This window comes from Diuraphis noxia, unplaced genomic scaffold, assembly GCF_037042655.1.
Source record: "Diuraphis noxia isolate RWA-SAM2 unplaced genomic scaffold, SU_Dnox_SAM2 contig0002, whole genome shotgun sequence".
Lineage (NCBI taxonomy): Eukaryota > Metazoa > Arthropoda > Insecta > Hemiptera > Aphididae > Diuraphis > Diuraphis noxia.
The window spans coordinates 24,027,452-24,045,720 of NW_028301712.1; the positions used below are offsets into that span (position 1 = coordinate 24,027,452).

At 31.2% G+C, this 18,269-nt stretch overlaps 1 protein-coding gene across 5 annotated transcripts in view; it reads right to left on the minus strand.

Annotated features, from left to right (window-relative positions):
- Window positions 1–324: 324 nt before the first annotated feature.
- RapGAP1 (Rap GTPase activating protein 1) overlaps window positions 325–18,269 on the minus strand; it is a 201,603-nt gene continuing 183,658 nt past the window's right edge. For all 5 annotated transcript variants that reach the window (XM_089221747.1, XM_089221748.1, XM_089221749.1 and 2 more), the window contains 10 exons: window positions 9,342–9,518; window positions 4,322–4,560; window positions 4,081–4,232; window positions 3,847–3,973; window positions 3,567–3,732; window positions 3,117–3,479; window positions 2,895–2,986; window positions 2,526–2,781; window positions 2,249–2,395; window positions 325–1,854 (listed from right to left, as the gene is read on the minus strand). In XM_089221747.1, the coding sequence (XP_089077873.1) occupies window positions 2,255–2,395; window positions 2,526–2,781; window positions 2,895–2,986; window positions 3,117–3,479; window positions 3,567–3,732; window positions 3,847–3,973; window positions 4,081–4,232; window positions 4,322–4,560; window positions 9,342–9,518 (1,713 nt within the window). In that variant the 3' untranslated portion in view covers window positions 325–1,854; window positions 2,249–2,254. The remainder of the gene's footprint in view (window positions 1,855–2,248; window positions 2,396–2,525; window positions 2,782–2,894; window positions 2,987–3,116; window positions 3,480–3,566; window positions 3,733–3,846; window positions 3,974–4,080; window positions 4,233–4,321; window positions 4,561–9,341; window positions 9,519–18,269) is intronic.

Sequence of the window (18,269 nt, forward strand, 5' to 3'; positions counted from 1 at the left end):
ACATAGAACATTTATTAGTTATCAATTATTTATTATTATATATAAGAATATATTATATCCTATAAATAACAATTTAAGTAAATCCATAGTCTAAAATACTCACTAATGGTTAATTAAAAGTGGACACCTTGCTCATATATTTATAAATACAATTATTTCTTTTTATTGTATTGAAATATAAATCTACAGTCTACACTATTTAAAAATATTGTTTTGATATATTCTTAAATTCTCTGTATCAGGTAACATAAGATTTGCATAAGGAAGTCTGATATAATATACAGAGTAATTTTAAGATCTGTTGTAAAATAAATAAGTCTTGCATAAAAATTAACATTTATTGCATTAATAATAATAATAACAAAACATAATACACTCATATATAATATTACATGTAAATAGGCGGAAATAAAAATGTAATTAGTGTGCTTGATTTTAGAAAAACAGAATGGACACAGGTTTCATGTGTATGTACCTACTTGAACTTGCACTTGCAGCTTTAAATATTTATAAATCATTTAAAAATAATACAATCAAAAATAATAATATAAATTGACATACATTTCATGCAATTAAAATGTTTTAAAGAAAAAGAACAAACATCTGTGCGTAACAAAAACACATTTTATATGTAAGTATACACGAGTAATATATATAATATTAAAATGTTAGGTGCGTATTTTTTTTAAAATTAGACTATCATTATACCTATAATTAATACTGTTAAAATAAACATAATAATACTATTATATAGTCTATTATAATCAACAATATAATATTAACTAAACTTTTTAAATTTTTTTTCCTCTTCCCGATAAATTTTTGACAAAAACACGATAGACTTTACAAAAAAGTTCAATAGACACAAGAATCATATAATTGATATAATATTAGTTCCTTATCACTACATAAATACATGCACACTTATGCGGCTTTATTCAAATAATGAGATAATGAATACATATAGGAGATTTACTTCATAGAAATAACCATAAATATATCAAACAAATGAATTGTTAAAAAAAAAAAATACTTAAATAAAAATTATATAAATTAATAGTAAAATGTATAATTTATACATTGGTCAGGTATTATTATAGTGGTAATTTCTATATGAATCGAAAATAAAAGTGGAATAAATAAAAGTATAATATAAAATGATATTATATTATATTATAAATATAATAAGCTAAAATTTGTTTGTACCAACGTTTATTAAACGGTAAATGGTAATATTTTGTTAAATTTTTTTTCTACTATACACTTAAAAAAAACAAACCCTTAGACTTAAAATTATATAATAAATGTATTTAAAATTTTCGTGACGTATAGGATGAATTTTACAGTCGATAAATTATCAACGAATTAAATAAATAAATAAAAACATAAAATTTTGTGATTACGTCTTATACGATGCTATTCTGACACTAACAAATTACGTTATTACGCGGAATTTAGCGTCAAATAATTATTAAAATGTCAAATATTAATACTTTGGTATATGCTTTACACAATATTATTGTTTTCTCTTAACGATTACAAGCACAATTAAAAATTAATATAATAATGGATTTACATTATTAATGCTAATTTTAGTAGGTAAATACAATCAAACATATATTAATAACGATAAATTTAAATCGTTTTGAAAATAATAATTATATAATATGTAATACTTTGGTATCGCGTTACGCTATATTATTTCCATCTTGCAAGACGAATTATTGTTATTCGCCGGTGGCCATAGATGGTTGTCTCAGGAGAAATATCCGCTGCAGACATTGAATGATTTTGCAGCAGTGTGAAAAAACATGAATTGTCGGTTTTATCTTCGTCGCAAAATCAGTAGGTACTCTAAAAACACAAAATTATTTAGAAAATTTAGTAACACAACAATCAAAGGCAACGCCAGTTCCCTATCACATAGGTAAGACTCGACTAGATTGACGACCAATCGACGTAAAACCATCGCAATAAATAATAATTAACATTGCATAATATATGTGACACTGATTGATTGATGGTCCTTAGCCAAAATTAATAACACGTCTTTTTACTGCACAATATAGTGCATTAATAATCATAATTTGAAATTCTTTATAGAACACTTCGAAAAATAGTTACAATATACATAATTAATATAAAAATATTTAACACAAAATGATTTGTTTTTTGTGAACATTCACGGAAATCTAGTTTGGCGTAAGTATATAATTACGGGTTTGAGATAAATGAGATGACTATTTACCTATGTTCAAACAGTCAACGAGTTGGGGTTGGTGGTGTAGTTTTTCAATAGTTCCCTCAACCTAAGAATCTCCTTGGATGCGGACGTGAGTTCCGACTGCAGTACCAGTTCCTTCTCTCGCAACCTCTTTATTTCGTGTTGACAGCTCTGAAAGATAACATAAGACATGAAAAGAATATAAAAACATTTGCTAGTCGAATAATAGACGGACGACGGCGCTAATGATGGCGAAGTGAGAAAAAGAAAAGAGAGATGTGTGTGGAAATAAGAGACTTACCACGTTCTGTCTCAACAGCTCTAGTTTGTCGCACTTTAACCTGGTCACGTCTTGCCGGAGACCTTCTACCCGGGAGTCGTTGTTCGAGGCGTCACAACAGCACATGCCACAAGGCTTTCCGCTGGGCGTCTCGGCCGACGACATGCTCTCCAGACCGGTGTCGCTGTCCACGGCCCCAGCCATGCCCAGGCCGTCAAGCTCGACGCTGTTCAACGACGACGAATCGCTTTCCGACATGGCCACGCGGCTAGCTCCACTGCGAAAGCACGCAATAAAACACAGAGATTACGACCCACATCGACGACGGTTACATTGTTCTGCACACACGGTGCACTGTATTATATAATTGTATGTGTTTGGTGAACGTACCTGGATGTCCTGTGCACCGGATGGATGTCCGGACTGGATATCGGCGAAGAGGGCGAACTCTTTTTGCTGCTTTTCGACAACGATCTGCCAAACTGCACACGTCGCACGAACATGGAAAAAACACACAACACACATTTCGTCAGTCACGGTGGTAATAATAATAATTATATTATGCACACGAAAATAACAACAACAATTATAGACGGGTGTGGTTCAACTCACGCTCGGTATGGACCCATCGGCCGAACAGCTGCTAGTCTTCTTGGATAGGCCGCCCGAAATGTTGTTGTTCGCCTCGGAGTTAGACATCGTCTGCGTCTTGACCCGAGCTATGAGCGCCTTGCGTACCGTATCTATGAACCTGCTGCCGGCCCCCGAAATGGTACCGTTGTTGCCACATTCCGACGACGACGACGACGACGAGGCCACCGACGATTTGGTCAGCTCGGCGCCCAGGCCACCGCTCGTGCCCGTCGCCCCGGCACCGGTGCCGCCACCGCCGCCTTCGTTGTGGCCTAGGAAGTCTTTAGTCTTGTCTTTCAACTCCTCGCACAACGAATGCAACAAAGATGTCCGGGTTCTCAGCTGGAAACACGTAACAAATGAGTTGAAAAAAAATCATTACAAAATTGGCACACGATCGTGCATGCAACATTATGTCGCAAGCCTCACCTCCAACTTGGCGAATTTGTGCGCCTTGTAACAGGCGTTTTCCGCGTTTACCAGCTTGGTAAGAAGGAACTGTTTGAAATCTGGACCGTGTCTGAACACGGCTGGGTTGGGCAACGTCGGTCCGAAGAAGGGCACATCGTCCCGGGCGGTCACGCTGACCTTATACCTGAACGAGCAATAATAATAAAAATAAGTCATCATAATCGGTCGTTAAAAATCTCCATACTAATAATTTAATAGTTATTGAGGTATTAATATGCTAATTTAAAATACCACATACCTAACGTTGGGAGTGTTGGGCTCGATCACTTGTACGACGATGTAGGCGTGTAGGAAATGTGACGCTATCATGTCTGGAGTGAACGGGGTGTTGGATTCTTGAAAAACTATTGCCACGATGTCATTACCTAAAAAAAAAAAAATTATTTATTATTAAAATTAATAATCCCAACATCCAAACGATTAATCGTTGTATTCATTATCATTGACAATATTATTAAAACATAACATTTACCGATATGTCTTTTCCTTTGTAATTGCTGAGGATCGTTGTCGGTGTAAGGAAGCAAAGAAGATACGTGGAATATGATCTCCCTGTCTTTAAACACTTGGTAAACGGCTTCGTCACCGGTTTGACCAAACTGCGTGTCTAGACCTCCTCGGTACCTAAATCACGAGAAACAATTAATTATTATTAATTATCATGTCAACATCACTATTGTCATTTGCCACAGTAAAGCGTCATGTGTGCCCACCCTTTATGGTCTTTCAGTTGTATCCGCTGGCCGAGTAATTGGAGGAACTGATCGAACGCGGGTGATGTATGTTGATTAGAAAATAATTCTTCCTCGCTAGTTTGGCCATACTTTTGATATAACACTCCAAATTTGAAGTGCGACACTAGTACGTGTTCGTCATAGGCGGAAATTAGTTGAGACGCTTTACAACTCAAAACGGGTGACAGATTGGTAACTGATAGCTGATCGTTTAACAGCTAAAAAACATAAAAAAGCATAGTTTAAAATAAAAATATATTTCACAGTCATCGTTTCCAAAATGTAATACTATTTATATACTATAATATTATATAGACAGGTAAGTTAATATAAGTTGTATATACTCATGAAACTAATTGATACATTGTTATATTTTGAATAAGATCATAATATGAGCATCTTTAAAATCGTTTCTTATTTATAACGAAGATTGACAATAAGCATATAATTTGAACAGTACTAAGTTACATACAATGTATTGTAATCGTGTATCCAGGAAAATCTTTATAAAAAAAATCACTTTCTTTTTATATATATCGAGTGAATTTTATAACAGACTATGTGACTGTAATGAATGTGTTAAATTTTAAATCAATTATAAATCATTTTATACAAAATTGAGTGAAGACGGTCTACATCAGCTTATTTTTCTGTATTTAATATTGTTAATTCATTTTTATATACCTATGGATTACGATACAATGCATTAATATATTGAGTCAAAAACAAAGCATTTATACTATATTATTATGAACATATGTCAAACTTACAAAAAAATATATTAAACTGATGAGCCAATACCAAATATAATATGCCATACCGGCGAACAGCGTTGATAGGTCCGTGATATAAATTTCATAAAATTAATCTAAATATTTTGAAGAACAGGAAAAAAAACATGAATTTGTGGATAACTACTTATGCGTTAAAAATGTCGGTTTTTGATATATTATGAACACTATCTACCAGGTACTACAATCAGTGTTTAAAATTGAAAGTTTTAGTGTCCTCCGAAAAGTGATGAAAGACTTAAATAAAAAACTTAAACACACCGACATCGTAAAACCACTCAGAATCTAACATGTTCTTATAAAAATAAAAATAAGAGCTAGTGGTGATCGCACTACCGTATAGCAGGTGTCGTGCAAGTCACTGTAATGGATGTGTTAAATTTGAATTTAATTATTTAACGATAACTCATTACGTATGAAAAACGATTCTTAGCGGGCTGTGAAGACAGTTTGTTAGCCAATATTATTAAATAGACCATATTATATTACTATTATACTGATATTCATTTTGGTATTACAATAGTAGGTTGAATTGATTTTCGCCAAAAACAAACATTGCATTTGAAAATGTTATTGTCTGCATTGAATATGGTAATAAACTATTAACATACAGCAATGTTACACAACTACGCAACAATAATATTTTACAACAACATGATAACTAGAAACGTTATTTTATCAATTTTAGCACATGTATCTATTTTTAATATTTTTAAATTTAACATAATAATTACTAATGAAGACTGAATTAAATTTTCAAAGCTGTTGACCAAGTGAAAAAGATTTTTTTACACATTTATATAAAAACAAAAAAATCAAAAAAAACAAGTATCTACGGTCAATAGTTTTTGAGTAACACACACAAAAAAAAGCTAACAAAATCCATTTTGTCAATAACTGGTTTTGAGTAAAAATCCCAGTAAGTAGGTATTGCTTATTTTTGTAGTTTTATTTTCCCCAATCCGCTTAAGAAAAATACTGTAAAAATTTCAATTTTTACCTTTTAATATAATTAGGTACCAACTAGATCTAATTTTCTATCAAAAACCACTCTCTAAGTTTAAAATCAAATTATTATCTCGAAAATTTATTGTGCCAACTTATACATCAACAATATATATTATATTTGTAAAACAAATCATTGTAAAATCAATAGATTTATGATTACTGAACAACTTAATATTGCGTTGAATTAAAATAAATATTATATCATTTTGTAGACTTCTTTGCATTCTATAGATTTATTAAAATTTTAATTAATAATACAATATTTATTAATTTTAAATACGTAATTGTACGGAATATCGAAGGTCAACACATAAGATACTTACAACGTACATAATTGATAGACGATAGTAGTGAGTAATAGTTTTTGTGATTTGCGAATAAAAATGACCTTAACGGGGTTGGGTGTTTGAATACAGTAGCTTAAACGAATTTTTGAAAGGAAATTATACGACGAAATGCTTAGATGAAAACATATGTGCTTAAATTAATAATAATATAATATATAAATAAGAATTGTTAGGTGACCGATCCGTACAAAATATTATATAATCAATAATATTAAAGGTATAATGTTTTGTACGAATCAATAAACAAGTATGCATATTAAGTGGTCTAACAAAGTTTGAAGCACCATGAATAATCTTAAAACGGTCTAAACATCTTTTTAATTTAATTTAGTGATAACGATCGACTATTGAATAGACTACTGCACCAAATAATATAAACTGCGCAGGGAAATAATATATGACTCGTAACAGCGAGAGCACTGCAGCAGCACGTGGTACTGAAATTCAGTAATAATAATAAAAACACTAGAACGAGAATGCACATTATTGTTATTATTAAAAACCGTCCTGCCGTCAACAGATATAGTCTGGACTATTTTTATCCAGGCCAGTGCAGAGATTCAATGATGTTTATTATGATATTTATCGTGTTTCCATTCACGGGCCAGTCGCCAACTATCCTAGAATATTGCTTTTCTTTTCGCTTATACCGTTATTATTATTATTATTATTATTTATATTTTATTATGCATCTGCACCGAGTGCATTAGTTGTAAAATCTAAACATCCTACGGGTGGTGGTTAAATCATCATTTTCTTTAGTAGATGAACCATGCACGTGCCTTTAACCACATTCCACAATCCAATTAACTAGTTAAGAGGATACAATGGTCACATGTCTTGCAAACGTACAACATGACAAATCTGCATACATCAGAATTTTATGTTGTTAATAAATAATCAGTATTAATATTGCAATATATTAACTTATCACCAAAATAGGTAAGAACATTTTTCAATTCCGTGTTATGATAATACTAAATACAACATAGTACCTACTTTATTTTTATTGTACATTTATCTATAGTCAAATGTAAAATATATAAAATAAAATAAAATATCTATAACACGATTCAAAATTGAAATTCATGAATAAAACCAACAAGAGAACAAAGATAATATGCCATTAAGTTTAGCAATAGTTTGAAAGTAGATTACATTCAATCTAAAATTCTAATATTAAAGTAAACAATACAAAATTGGTTCAGCTAAACAGACTAAAAAAAACAACTTAGGTGTAATGTTCTAGAAGGAATTACCCATTTGCGCCAAAAAAATCAATTCGTTTTGTGTACAGCCTGCCTGTGCCAAATTTACCTGCGTAAACATTTTACAATAACGAGTTGGTGTATTGGTGTAATAAATATTTTAAGAAAAAACATCATTATAATTTATAATTATTTTTTTTTATAAATGAATTCTTTATTTACTTATGAATTTTAATTTTTTTACATATTACTGAGTAGATAGATTGATAGTATAATTGTATTAGATTTTAACTAGGTTTAAAAAAAAAAAATTGATTATTATTACCTATCGTGTAAAATGTATAAAATTGTATGGTATATAAAAAACTGTATTAGAAAATAAAATTATGATTTATATAAGGTACCTATTTTGTTAGTTTAAGTTAAGCAATAATGTAATGACATTCTTTATAAATACTTAATACATTATTATAAACCAATTATGTATCTATTAATTTTCGAGATATTTTAATTTTTGGTTAAAATCTCAATAAAAAACAATTAATAATTATATCGATAATGAAGGACACAAATATGTTGTTTTTTTTTTAAAGTCAAGCTGGGACGGAAGTTACCAACAAACACCTTTCTGGACCTTTTTTGTTTTCAACCAAAGGTAGTATATTACGATGGAAATATTATTTATATGAAATTTTAAACTGCAGAATGATAAAATATTTGGAATTTATTGCTGTGAGTTTTACCTCCTACAATTGATTTTGTCTATTTCGGTAATGTAATAAAAACTTCTTCGTCTCCAAAAATACTTCAATTTTCACTTCATACTCATTTTCTGGCTCGTCAATGGTACGTTCAGACTTTTAAAACAATTTAACAGAAAAACTAATTCCTGAAAAGCCTTGACCATTCCACGAAAATTCAATTTTAAATAATTACTGTTTCATTTTGTTGAAAAGTTTTGTACGATGTGAACCTTTATGAACATGATAAAATAGAATATCACTGATAAAATATGAATTTTTTGTCTATAAATTGCATATGACATTATGATATTAAAAATTCAGTTTGACTAGAAATTAAACGAAGTGTAGTATGATGTCGTTACACGAATGATGTGTTTTTAATGAGTTACTGGCACGTGTGTGAATTATGCGCGTGTATAAAACAAAATTATATTATTTTTTTAAAAAGAATAATAACGCAACAACTTTCATTATTTCTGAATTTTTTCTGCAGCGGTAGGCGAATTTTATCAGAAATTATTAACGAAACAAATCTCTAAAATACAAATATCGTAATATATAATTAGATATCATCAAGACACTAGATAATAGTAAATAAAAAAAATACTGTTCCTATCACATTATGATTAAAATACTGTTCGGTTAATAGTATTTTTTTTTATTACCATCTTTTATTTAATGACTTTCGAGAGACGAACCTATACTAGATTTGGTTCGGTCCGAAAAGGAATATTTCTGCAAACAATTATGTGCATTTATGCATAGTGATATGTACTATATCCTGCAGGTATCAAAATGACCTAATTACGACAAAAATGATCGAAATAATTACCGTTTGACGTTTCGTCTTCGACCATGTTTTTAATAATAATACAATAAAATGTAATTGTAATACTACTTACCCTAGCCATGTGGTGAGGCGCTGAAGTGGCGCACGATGAAGGAACCAGTTCGTGCGTGGTACCAGTCCGCAACCGCAGCAAAAGTCTCGTTTGCTCTTGGGAAGCCAGGCTTTCGGTTTTCACGCTCAACAGCACAGGGCCCAGTTGATCGTCCGTTCCGACAAAGTTGAAGTGTTCCTGAAATCAAATAGACGACAATGAGATATGAGTCACGCATACGCGTAAATTTCATCCATGACCGTGATCGGATCATATAAATATAATTATAATGTATGAATTTGATAATCGATTGTGTCCGACAGGTCGCGTACCTGAATTACACGTATTATTATATATTAAACGGTTAGTTATTAAAAAGTATAATACCTAATCAATTCGAGAGAATGAAAGATGGATAGTTATAAATATAGAACGATTAAAGAGAGAGAGAGAGAGAGAAAGTAAGTAAACACAATGAAATGAAATTGCGCTTGAGCCAATCAACGGAGACTGCAGCACCCGATATCGTGAACATTTCGCAAACTTATACGTTGCATAATAATAATATTGTCCCGACCATGCTTGAATTTATAAGAGTACTGTATAATATTATGATGTTTATAGGTATATTGAGTATACTGTTGTCCTTGAAGTGTCACGTTGCGACCGTGGACTTAGTCGGTACCTTTAAATATATATGCCACAAGTAAGCTACGACAACCGGTTATCGTTATGTGTTATGAGTCACGTGACGACGGTTTTCTGCATAGGTAAAAATATATACAATATTTATTATTCACCAACGGGACAAACCCAAATCGAGGAGAACATCTAGCCCCTTTGAAGATTCGTAGATGTCGTATTTTATTATATTTAGAGACTGTGCCAACAATTCTCCGTTGGGCAAACAGCGTCGGAAGCCATCATTGAGATACGGTCGTTTTCCTGGGCTTTATCCATTAAATCGAGTTAAAAGTTCATAAAATAAAATCTACCATCGTTTCATTCTGTATAATACGAACAATTATTTCGGTGTTAAAAATATTAGGATATTAAACGCATACTTTTACGGCGATATTAAACAATGATAATATTATGAATATATAAAGTTTAGTATGAGTTATATATATATATATAACATATGCGGAGTAGTGCGTTAAATAATAATGATATGATGGTTAACACAAAAACTTATGTTAGATAAAAATAACTGTTATATTTTCGTAATATTGTTTGCACTCGGATTTTGCTTCTACTAGATTTTTGTAGCACAATTGTATTTCAGAAAAAAAAAAAACAATTATATGGACGAACAACTACAACGCCAAATATTTGCATGTTTATCAGCATTAATTGATGATATACCTGTACGTATTTTTTGAATTCTTTTTTCACTAAGATCTTTTTTTCTTTGTTTTTTAAATATAATATTTACAATCTATAACATAAGCACAATAAGTAAATAGGATTTCTTTTTTTTTACAAAATATTTACAAGGTACCTAATTGGTAATACATTATGAGGAGGGATGCTGTCCAATGACAGAATTATCCCACTAAGATCTTGAAGTACATTACATATATATTATATATTAAATATTAGGTACTCACTGTTTATTAATTTATTATTTTTACAAAATTGAATGATGACAAATATCAATTATCAACCAAGATACCTAGTTGAATTGTACAAAAAAAAAAATAACAATTTTATTTAACTGAAAAAGCAATTAAACGTTACTTGAAATAATAAACTATTAGTCACACAACCTAACATAATATACGTTTATATAAGTAATTGTGAATTTGAACTGTATTAATATTTTTTTCGTATTACACAATAATTCAAACTGTGTTGGCAATTTTTAATGACGTATGAGGTTAAATATTATAAATAAAGCTAGGTATAAAATAAAATTATAAAATAGGTATGTAATGTAATAATATTGTATTTTTACAGAGCAGATAATATTTGTGAATTATATTAAATAATCTACCAAGTTAGTTAACTTCATGTAAATAAAAAAAAGAAACTTATTATTTTTTACATTAAAAGTTTTATTATTTTGAATACAAAAATATGATTATTAATTTTCCAAGTAAATGATAAATTATGATTTATTTATATCGTGCAGCGTTCACGTAACTATAAGTCATATTACTATGATTTGTTAACATTTAACATTTGGAAACATTCGTTAAGTTCGTATACACATATATAATATAATAAATTGGTTTTCGGTCAAAAGGAAATTTTAAAAATGATTTAAACCCAACGAAAATATGCCTAATCATCACACTGATATTTTTTAAATTATATAATTTGTGAAAGGTTTACCTAATTTGAATGTGCAAGATTACATATTACTAATGGTATATTTTATCATTAAAGGTATAAGTGAGTTGCCAAGTATAAACACGATAAATTCAAATATCCAGATATCACGTCAACCCGAATTGGTATAAAAAAACAAATTAAAGATAAATATAATAATTTGTTAATAATAAAAAAAAAATATATATAAAAAAGCGATGTTATATTATCAGTAGGTAAGTGTAGGTACCTACCTAATACATTACGCACGTTGAATAAAGTTATTATTATTATCGTTCTAAAAACCATATGAAAAAAATAATAGGTATAACTACTTATTTCAATATTACACAATATATAAGACTAATCAAATAAAGTAGATTTTTTTTAAAGTACTATTTTTTTAGGATTAAGTATAATAAGGATAAATTAATTAACTACATTCATTATTTAATTACTTCTGTCAAATTGAACAATGTATGTAAAAAAAATTAAAATATTGCCTTGGAGTTTCTGAAAATTATATTTAAATTTCGAACGTTACAGGTATTACTTGCATAATATAATAGCTGTATATAGTAGAAACCAATTCAAATTTTCTCGTGCCTGAATACTTGACGTGTAATTATGCATACTGATTGCAATATATATTTTTAATAATGACTTGCTCTGCGAGTGTAAGTGTACTCAAAACAAAACAGTTTCACAAAATATAATATAAACGCAACATCTGCAGCGTGTAAAGTTATTTTGCCGTTAAAAAGAACCATTAAACAGTCGTCGGGAGTTCTATAATATACTTGGCAATGGTGAATGAAAACAAAGGCGTAAGTGGTACAATGACAAAAGTCCAAAAACCTATAATAACTACAATTTTTATTTTAAAAACCATCAACACAGAAGAGTTGTAGGATAGACTCTATCCGATAGAGCAGTGTTTACGAGTGCAGACTGCAGACACACTAGAGAATATTTTATTTATATATATTGGTATTATGTACATTTTGTTGTTGTAGCTCTGTTATACATATATATATATATATGTATATAATTATACACACATTTATTGTAAAACCATTTCGCGCCAACAGAAAATTACGGAAACCCACCCTTGTCATGAACAGGCTCGTTAAAGTACTACTTCAGCTATCCACAGCTATCACGGTAATAAGAATAATAATTTAGATGAAATTTTTATTTACTTTTAGAAGCACTTCGTTGTACTTATAATAATATATTGTTTGAACTCGGAAAGGTACTTTACTTTAATAGATTCAAAAGAAATAGGAAAGAATAACGATTGGGGACAACCGTTTTATAAAGAATATAATATGTAGTGGTATATGAATATGCAATTCTCGACAATGCTCGGAGGCATAACTTTTCAACTGTTTAATGGCTTGAGTTTAAAAGAAAAACAAACGGTCCTCTATCAAATCACGGTTAAATAATATTTATCTCAATCTCGTCCACACAGTGAGCAATGAGCATACAGTGTGTTTATAACTATAAAAATATCTTATATGTTATAGTTTTATATTATTTTTCAGTTGCATTGCTGAATATAGTAATATATATATACAAACAATATAGACAATATTACGTTAGTATTTTATGTAAATGGATAATAAAATGCGAACGTCCTACAAAAAATGTTAGGTAATTTTTGGTATTGAACAGAAGCCGAATCGCTGTCACCGAAATAAGTCCAAATTAAAAACCATGGTAATTTTCCTACGTGTTTTTAAACAGGAAAAAAATTGTTTATTAGGAATACTTCAACTGCATAGCTAGGCTCTATATCTATGTATAGCTGATGCGGTCTCTGCGATGGACACGGCGTGGTTGCATTATTTCACGGTTGGTCAACGACAAACGGCCGAATTGTGGCGGTATCCACATTCTAGTAGGTGCATGACGTCACTGAAACGTGAATATTTAATGCACCGCCCATTATATATATTATATATAAAATAATAATATAATAACAACAACAATAATAATAAAACGAAAAACTATCTTTTCTACATTGCACATATCAAAAATAATTATATTGTTATATTGTAAAATGTATTGTAAATTGTACCCTAATGTAGAAGTAATATTTAAATATGTAAGCTAATAACCTTAGTTGTCGAGGCTTTAAAGTAATAAAAAAATAAAAAAAAACGAAAAACGTACAAATATTACATGAAAATATAGCATTGTTTTAATGTTTAGTTTTTCTTTTTTCGTCGTGCGAACCGCGTACACACACACACCATTTATTATACGCGTGTAGTGTAATACTATATTATAACGTTACAGTGAAATACACATATAATAATAGCATATAGGTACATCCCATACGTGTGTAATAATAATAGTTGCATATAATATTATTGTGATGTCCACAAACGCGTCGGGTTGCCACGGAAATGAACTCCAATGAATGAGGAAAAAAACGTACAAACATCACCTATGGTTATATACGAAACGCTCGTAGGTGTATAATAATTTTTCTACGTGTTATTATAGGTAATGTAGTATTACAAGTAGATATTAGTAGGAATCTATGTTCATACTTGATAAATATTATTGTTGTTATTGTGACACTAGATTTTTAATTAATTATTATAATAATTTTCATCGATCGTTTACGCATATGACATAGGTACCAACTTAACAAAATATTACTTTATGCTGACTATATCTGCAACAATATTATTGTTCTTCACGTGTAACGCGAGTTATTGACTTGCGTCTAACAATTAAATTCATTGTCAACGAATGTCGTAAATATGAAGAGAAAAGAAGAATTTTTCATATCATTATGCAATTGATAACCAGAACCAGAATTTAAGTTCAAAGGAAAAATAGTTCCACAGAAAGCGTTCCACATAACGCAGCAGAGCATAAATCGAACATTAAATAAAAAAAAAGATATGAATCTAATAAATGATGTTTACTAAATGGTCGTAGTTGGTCTATTATATGTATTTCGATCAATAAAAAAAAAAAATTGTAATAACTTTACTATTGTCATCGTCGTCCGCAATACGATTGCCTCGGCTGTGGAGCAAGACGCGTCTGTCGCGCAAAAATAATAATGTTCTTTTACAGTCGCGACTGCAGCACGCCGACGATACAAAAAGCAGAGAAAATCGAGTTAGACCCGAAACACGTGCATGTCGGAATGCATAAAAAATCTGCAGACATACAGTTATTGAAGAGGCTTAATCGGATTGGCGAGAATCTATTATACAGGTAGCTAGGAACAATGGCCCGTCTGTGCACACTCAAACAACTTTTATAGGAATTATAGGTACTATGCGTATATAATATAAAAACCGTCTCAAAAACAAAATATAGCAAAATACCAATTACAATATTAATTGCCACTGGAAGGTTTTTTGAATAATGGCTGATTTGTCACGACCAGGCGGTCACGTAGGTACATATAATATAATATTATATATTATTGTATACGATTTCGAGTAGGTAACGATAGACGTTCGTCTCGTATTCACAATCACTGCGGTTCGTTATTTTTTACAGCATAATATGTCTAAGTAAAATATATAAATTATCGTCGATTTCTGTATTCAATCTCCTACCACCATATAAACGACCTTCTACAATGCATATAGGTACTTTTTATATCAAAAGCACAGGTGCTAAGAAAAAAACAAGAAGAAAAGAGTATAATGAATTGCGGCACTTCGCCAATATATAGTACACACTCGTATTATACGACTCAATATACGCGTTAACTAGGAATAATATTATAGTCACACTATACGCAATGAAGATATAATTAATAAAAACGCGTAGGCAAAAAATAAATATAAATTATACTCCACCAATGGCTGTAACCGTATATAATTATTAATAATTCCTATAAGGTTTTATTAGAACAATGCACCTCAACAAAACCAAGTCTGGTATAATACACGTGTTGTTAAAAATATTTATTATTATTGATAATATTGTGCTTTTTCCATTAATCGAAACATCGCAACCGTCGCAACTCTTGAATGTGAATAAAGAATAAAGGTAATGTTAACTATACTATTTAAATAATAATAAAATATAATAATATATAATGTCCATTCAATATATTATTATTACAATGTGCAGTGCGAGAAAGCTGTACTACACGAATTCAAAATGTGTTTATTCTTATGCACATTTTTATAACTGCGAGATTTCATTACACGAGGAATGATCTAATGCAATATAATATATATTTAAATATTACGACGATTATGTATCATACCGCACACCACGGCGACAGTGGCGGTCATACTATCATTGTCTCTCGTGGTCCATTATGTACAGGCTGGGGGGATACGTCAGCATCATACTGTTGCTTCGGTGATGCGCAGCGATATATCGTCTCGGAGATGGCAAAAATCGTCGAGTGGGCGAACGAGAAACTCGCGTTTCGGCAGAACTCTATTTTATACAAGGCGTGCATCGTTCGTTTTAAAACATTATTGTATACTATCGTCTCGAAAAGCCTACCTACGTATAACACAACAATATAGAATATATAACATGGTATAATAACATATTGTGTGTATACCGCGTGTAAAAGTATTATATTATTGTTGTAAGATTTAATATCATTGTCTCTTGCCGTGGTATTGAAATGTTTATACGCACAATCGCACGAATAATATGCACAATATAACGTTTGCGATATAGCTATATAATATTGCGTCAAGTACGGGTTTTTTGTTTAGGTCTACACACCTATACTACAGAAATGGATGAAAAAATACGGATTTGACATTGTTGTATAAAAAATACGTTCATTGTTTTGAGAACTCGGCTCTCGCAGATCGTAGATATTACGCTATATATGTACATAATCTCAACGACGCGACGTCGCTTTTCCCGTACACTCCATATTTGATGTTGCAGTTCTCTGTTCGGTAAATGGATTGAAAAACAATAAAGCACTGCATAATATTACTGCGGGTATATCGTCGAAGATTGAAGAAGAAAAAACGTACTACAACACGGGTGGCTTTTGAAAAAAAATATGGCGAGAGACATAGCGATATAACATAATATAATATACATCTCATTAAGGTCAAGCACATACTCCTCGCGAATTCCACCAGTGAAATACGCATCAAACAGGAACTTTCCAGTGTCCGGATATCCTATATACTTTAGCCCACTTTCGAGTCACCCATAAAATGTATGTGTTTTATCAACGGAACTGAACTCCAGTCATCCCTATAATTGATTAACAATACTACCGAATAATAGGTACAATGTACACAACGTAATACTTACTACATATAATAATAGTTTAATAGTAATTAATCTAAAGAAATATAACGTAAATAATGAATACAGTCAACTAATCACCATTCATTCGCCACACAGTTTATGCCATAAAAAAATTAATTTAAATCGAAAGACTCACTGCAGTACTATGTTATTATGCGTTGCGACAAAATAACGTCTATATATATTATGATAACATGCACTGTGGTTTCCCTGCATCAGCACACCTCTGCAGTAAGTCAACAGACGCGCCATCCGAATAAGTTAACGTCTTATTATTTATTGTTATGTATTTACCTATATATAGGTAGGTATTATAATCAATGTTGGTCCGGAAGGTAGAACAACAAAGTTTACGACGGGGTTCGACCAGCATGACGTGACGGGGGGTTGCGGTGGCAGTCCGGCGGCGGCATTAAAAGGCAAACCGACATCTGATCATGATAATAATATCGCTATTATTATAATAATGACAATGAGCTGCATAGCGCATACATATCGGCTAAATCTCACCGTAAATGTCTGTTGCGTTTGCAGGATTGCATACTAAACAGCTATTTTCCTCCATCCACCCCACACAACTGTAGAGCGGCTCATACACCATAATAATAATAATAATAATAATATAGTGTTGATTGTGTACCACTATTATATCACATTGTATACATATATTATACATAGCAGGGACTTAACCGACCTATGCAGTAAACCAACGTGGGCCCATTTTCCCGCCATGTCTACGCCCTCCCACGGTGCGCAATCAGGTAAAAGCGCATAACCGGCCACGTGAAAACAATTATGGTTAGTGGGGCGGGATGGGGTGGGGGTGCAACATAACAATAGATTATATAAGACGGACTAGCGAACCATATGGTGCTCGCGTCTTTATTATTATAGACAATGGCATCATGGGTTGTGGAGGAGGCACATTACGTCGTCGGAGTCGGAGTCGTGAACGCCGCCGACGCGTGACAACTGACAACCATAACTGTAGTTCACAGCAGCAGCTAACAGGCATTAGTGATCACAGTGATATAGACGCATGCATTACGTGCCGCGCATACCCATACATAATAATATAATATAATAACGTAATATATCATTTGCCTATGCGTCGTATCTAAACGAAGTTCAAGATATCATCGAAAACCAATGAATATACGTATATGCAGAAGATTGCGGGTAAATTCCCATCCAAAAACTTAATAGATAGATTATATGAAATAGCACAACGCTACATACTATTTTTATAATATACGTTTTTTGATATCATTAGACGCAGAAGGGTCATGGACCTCCGGCACATGGATACTATACATATCTAAATACTACTACTAATACAGGTATTTACAA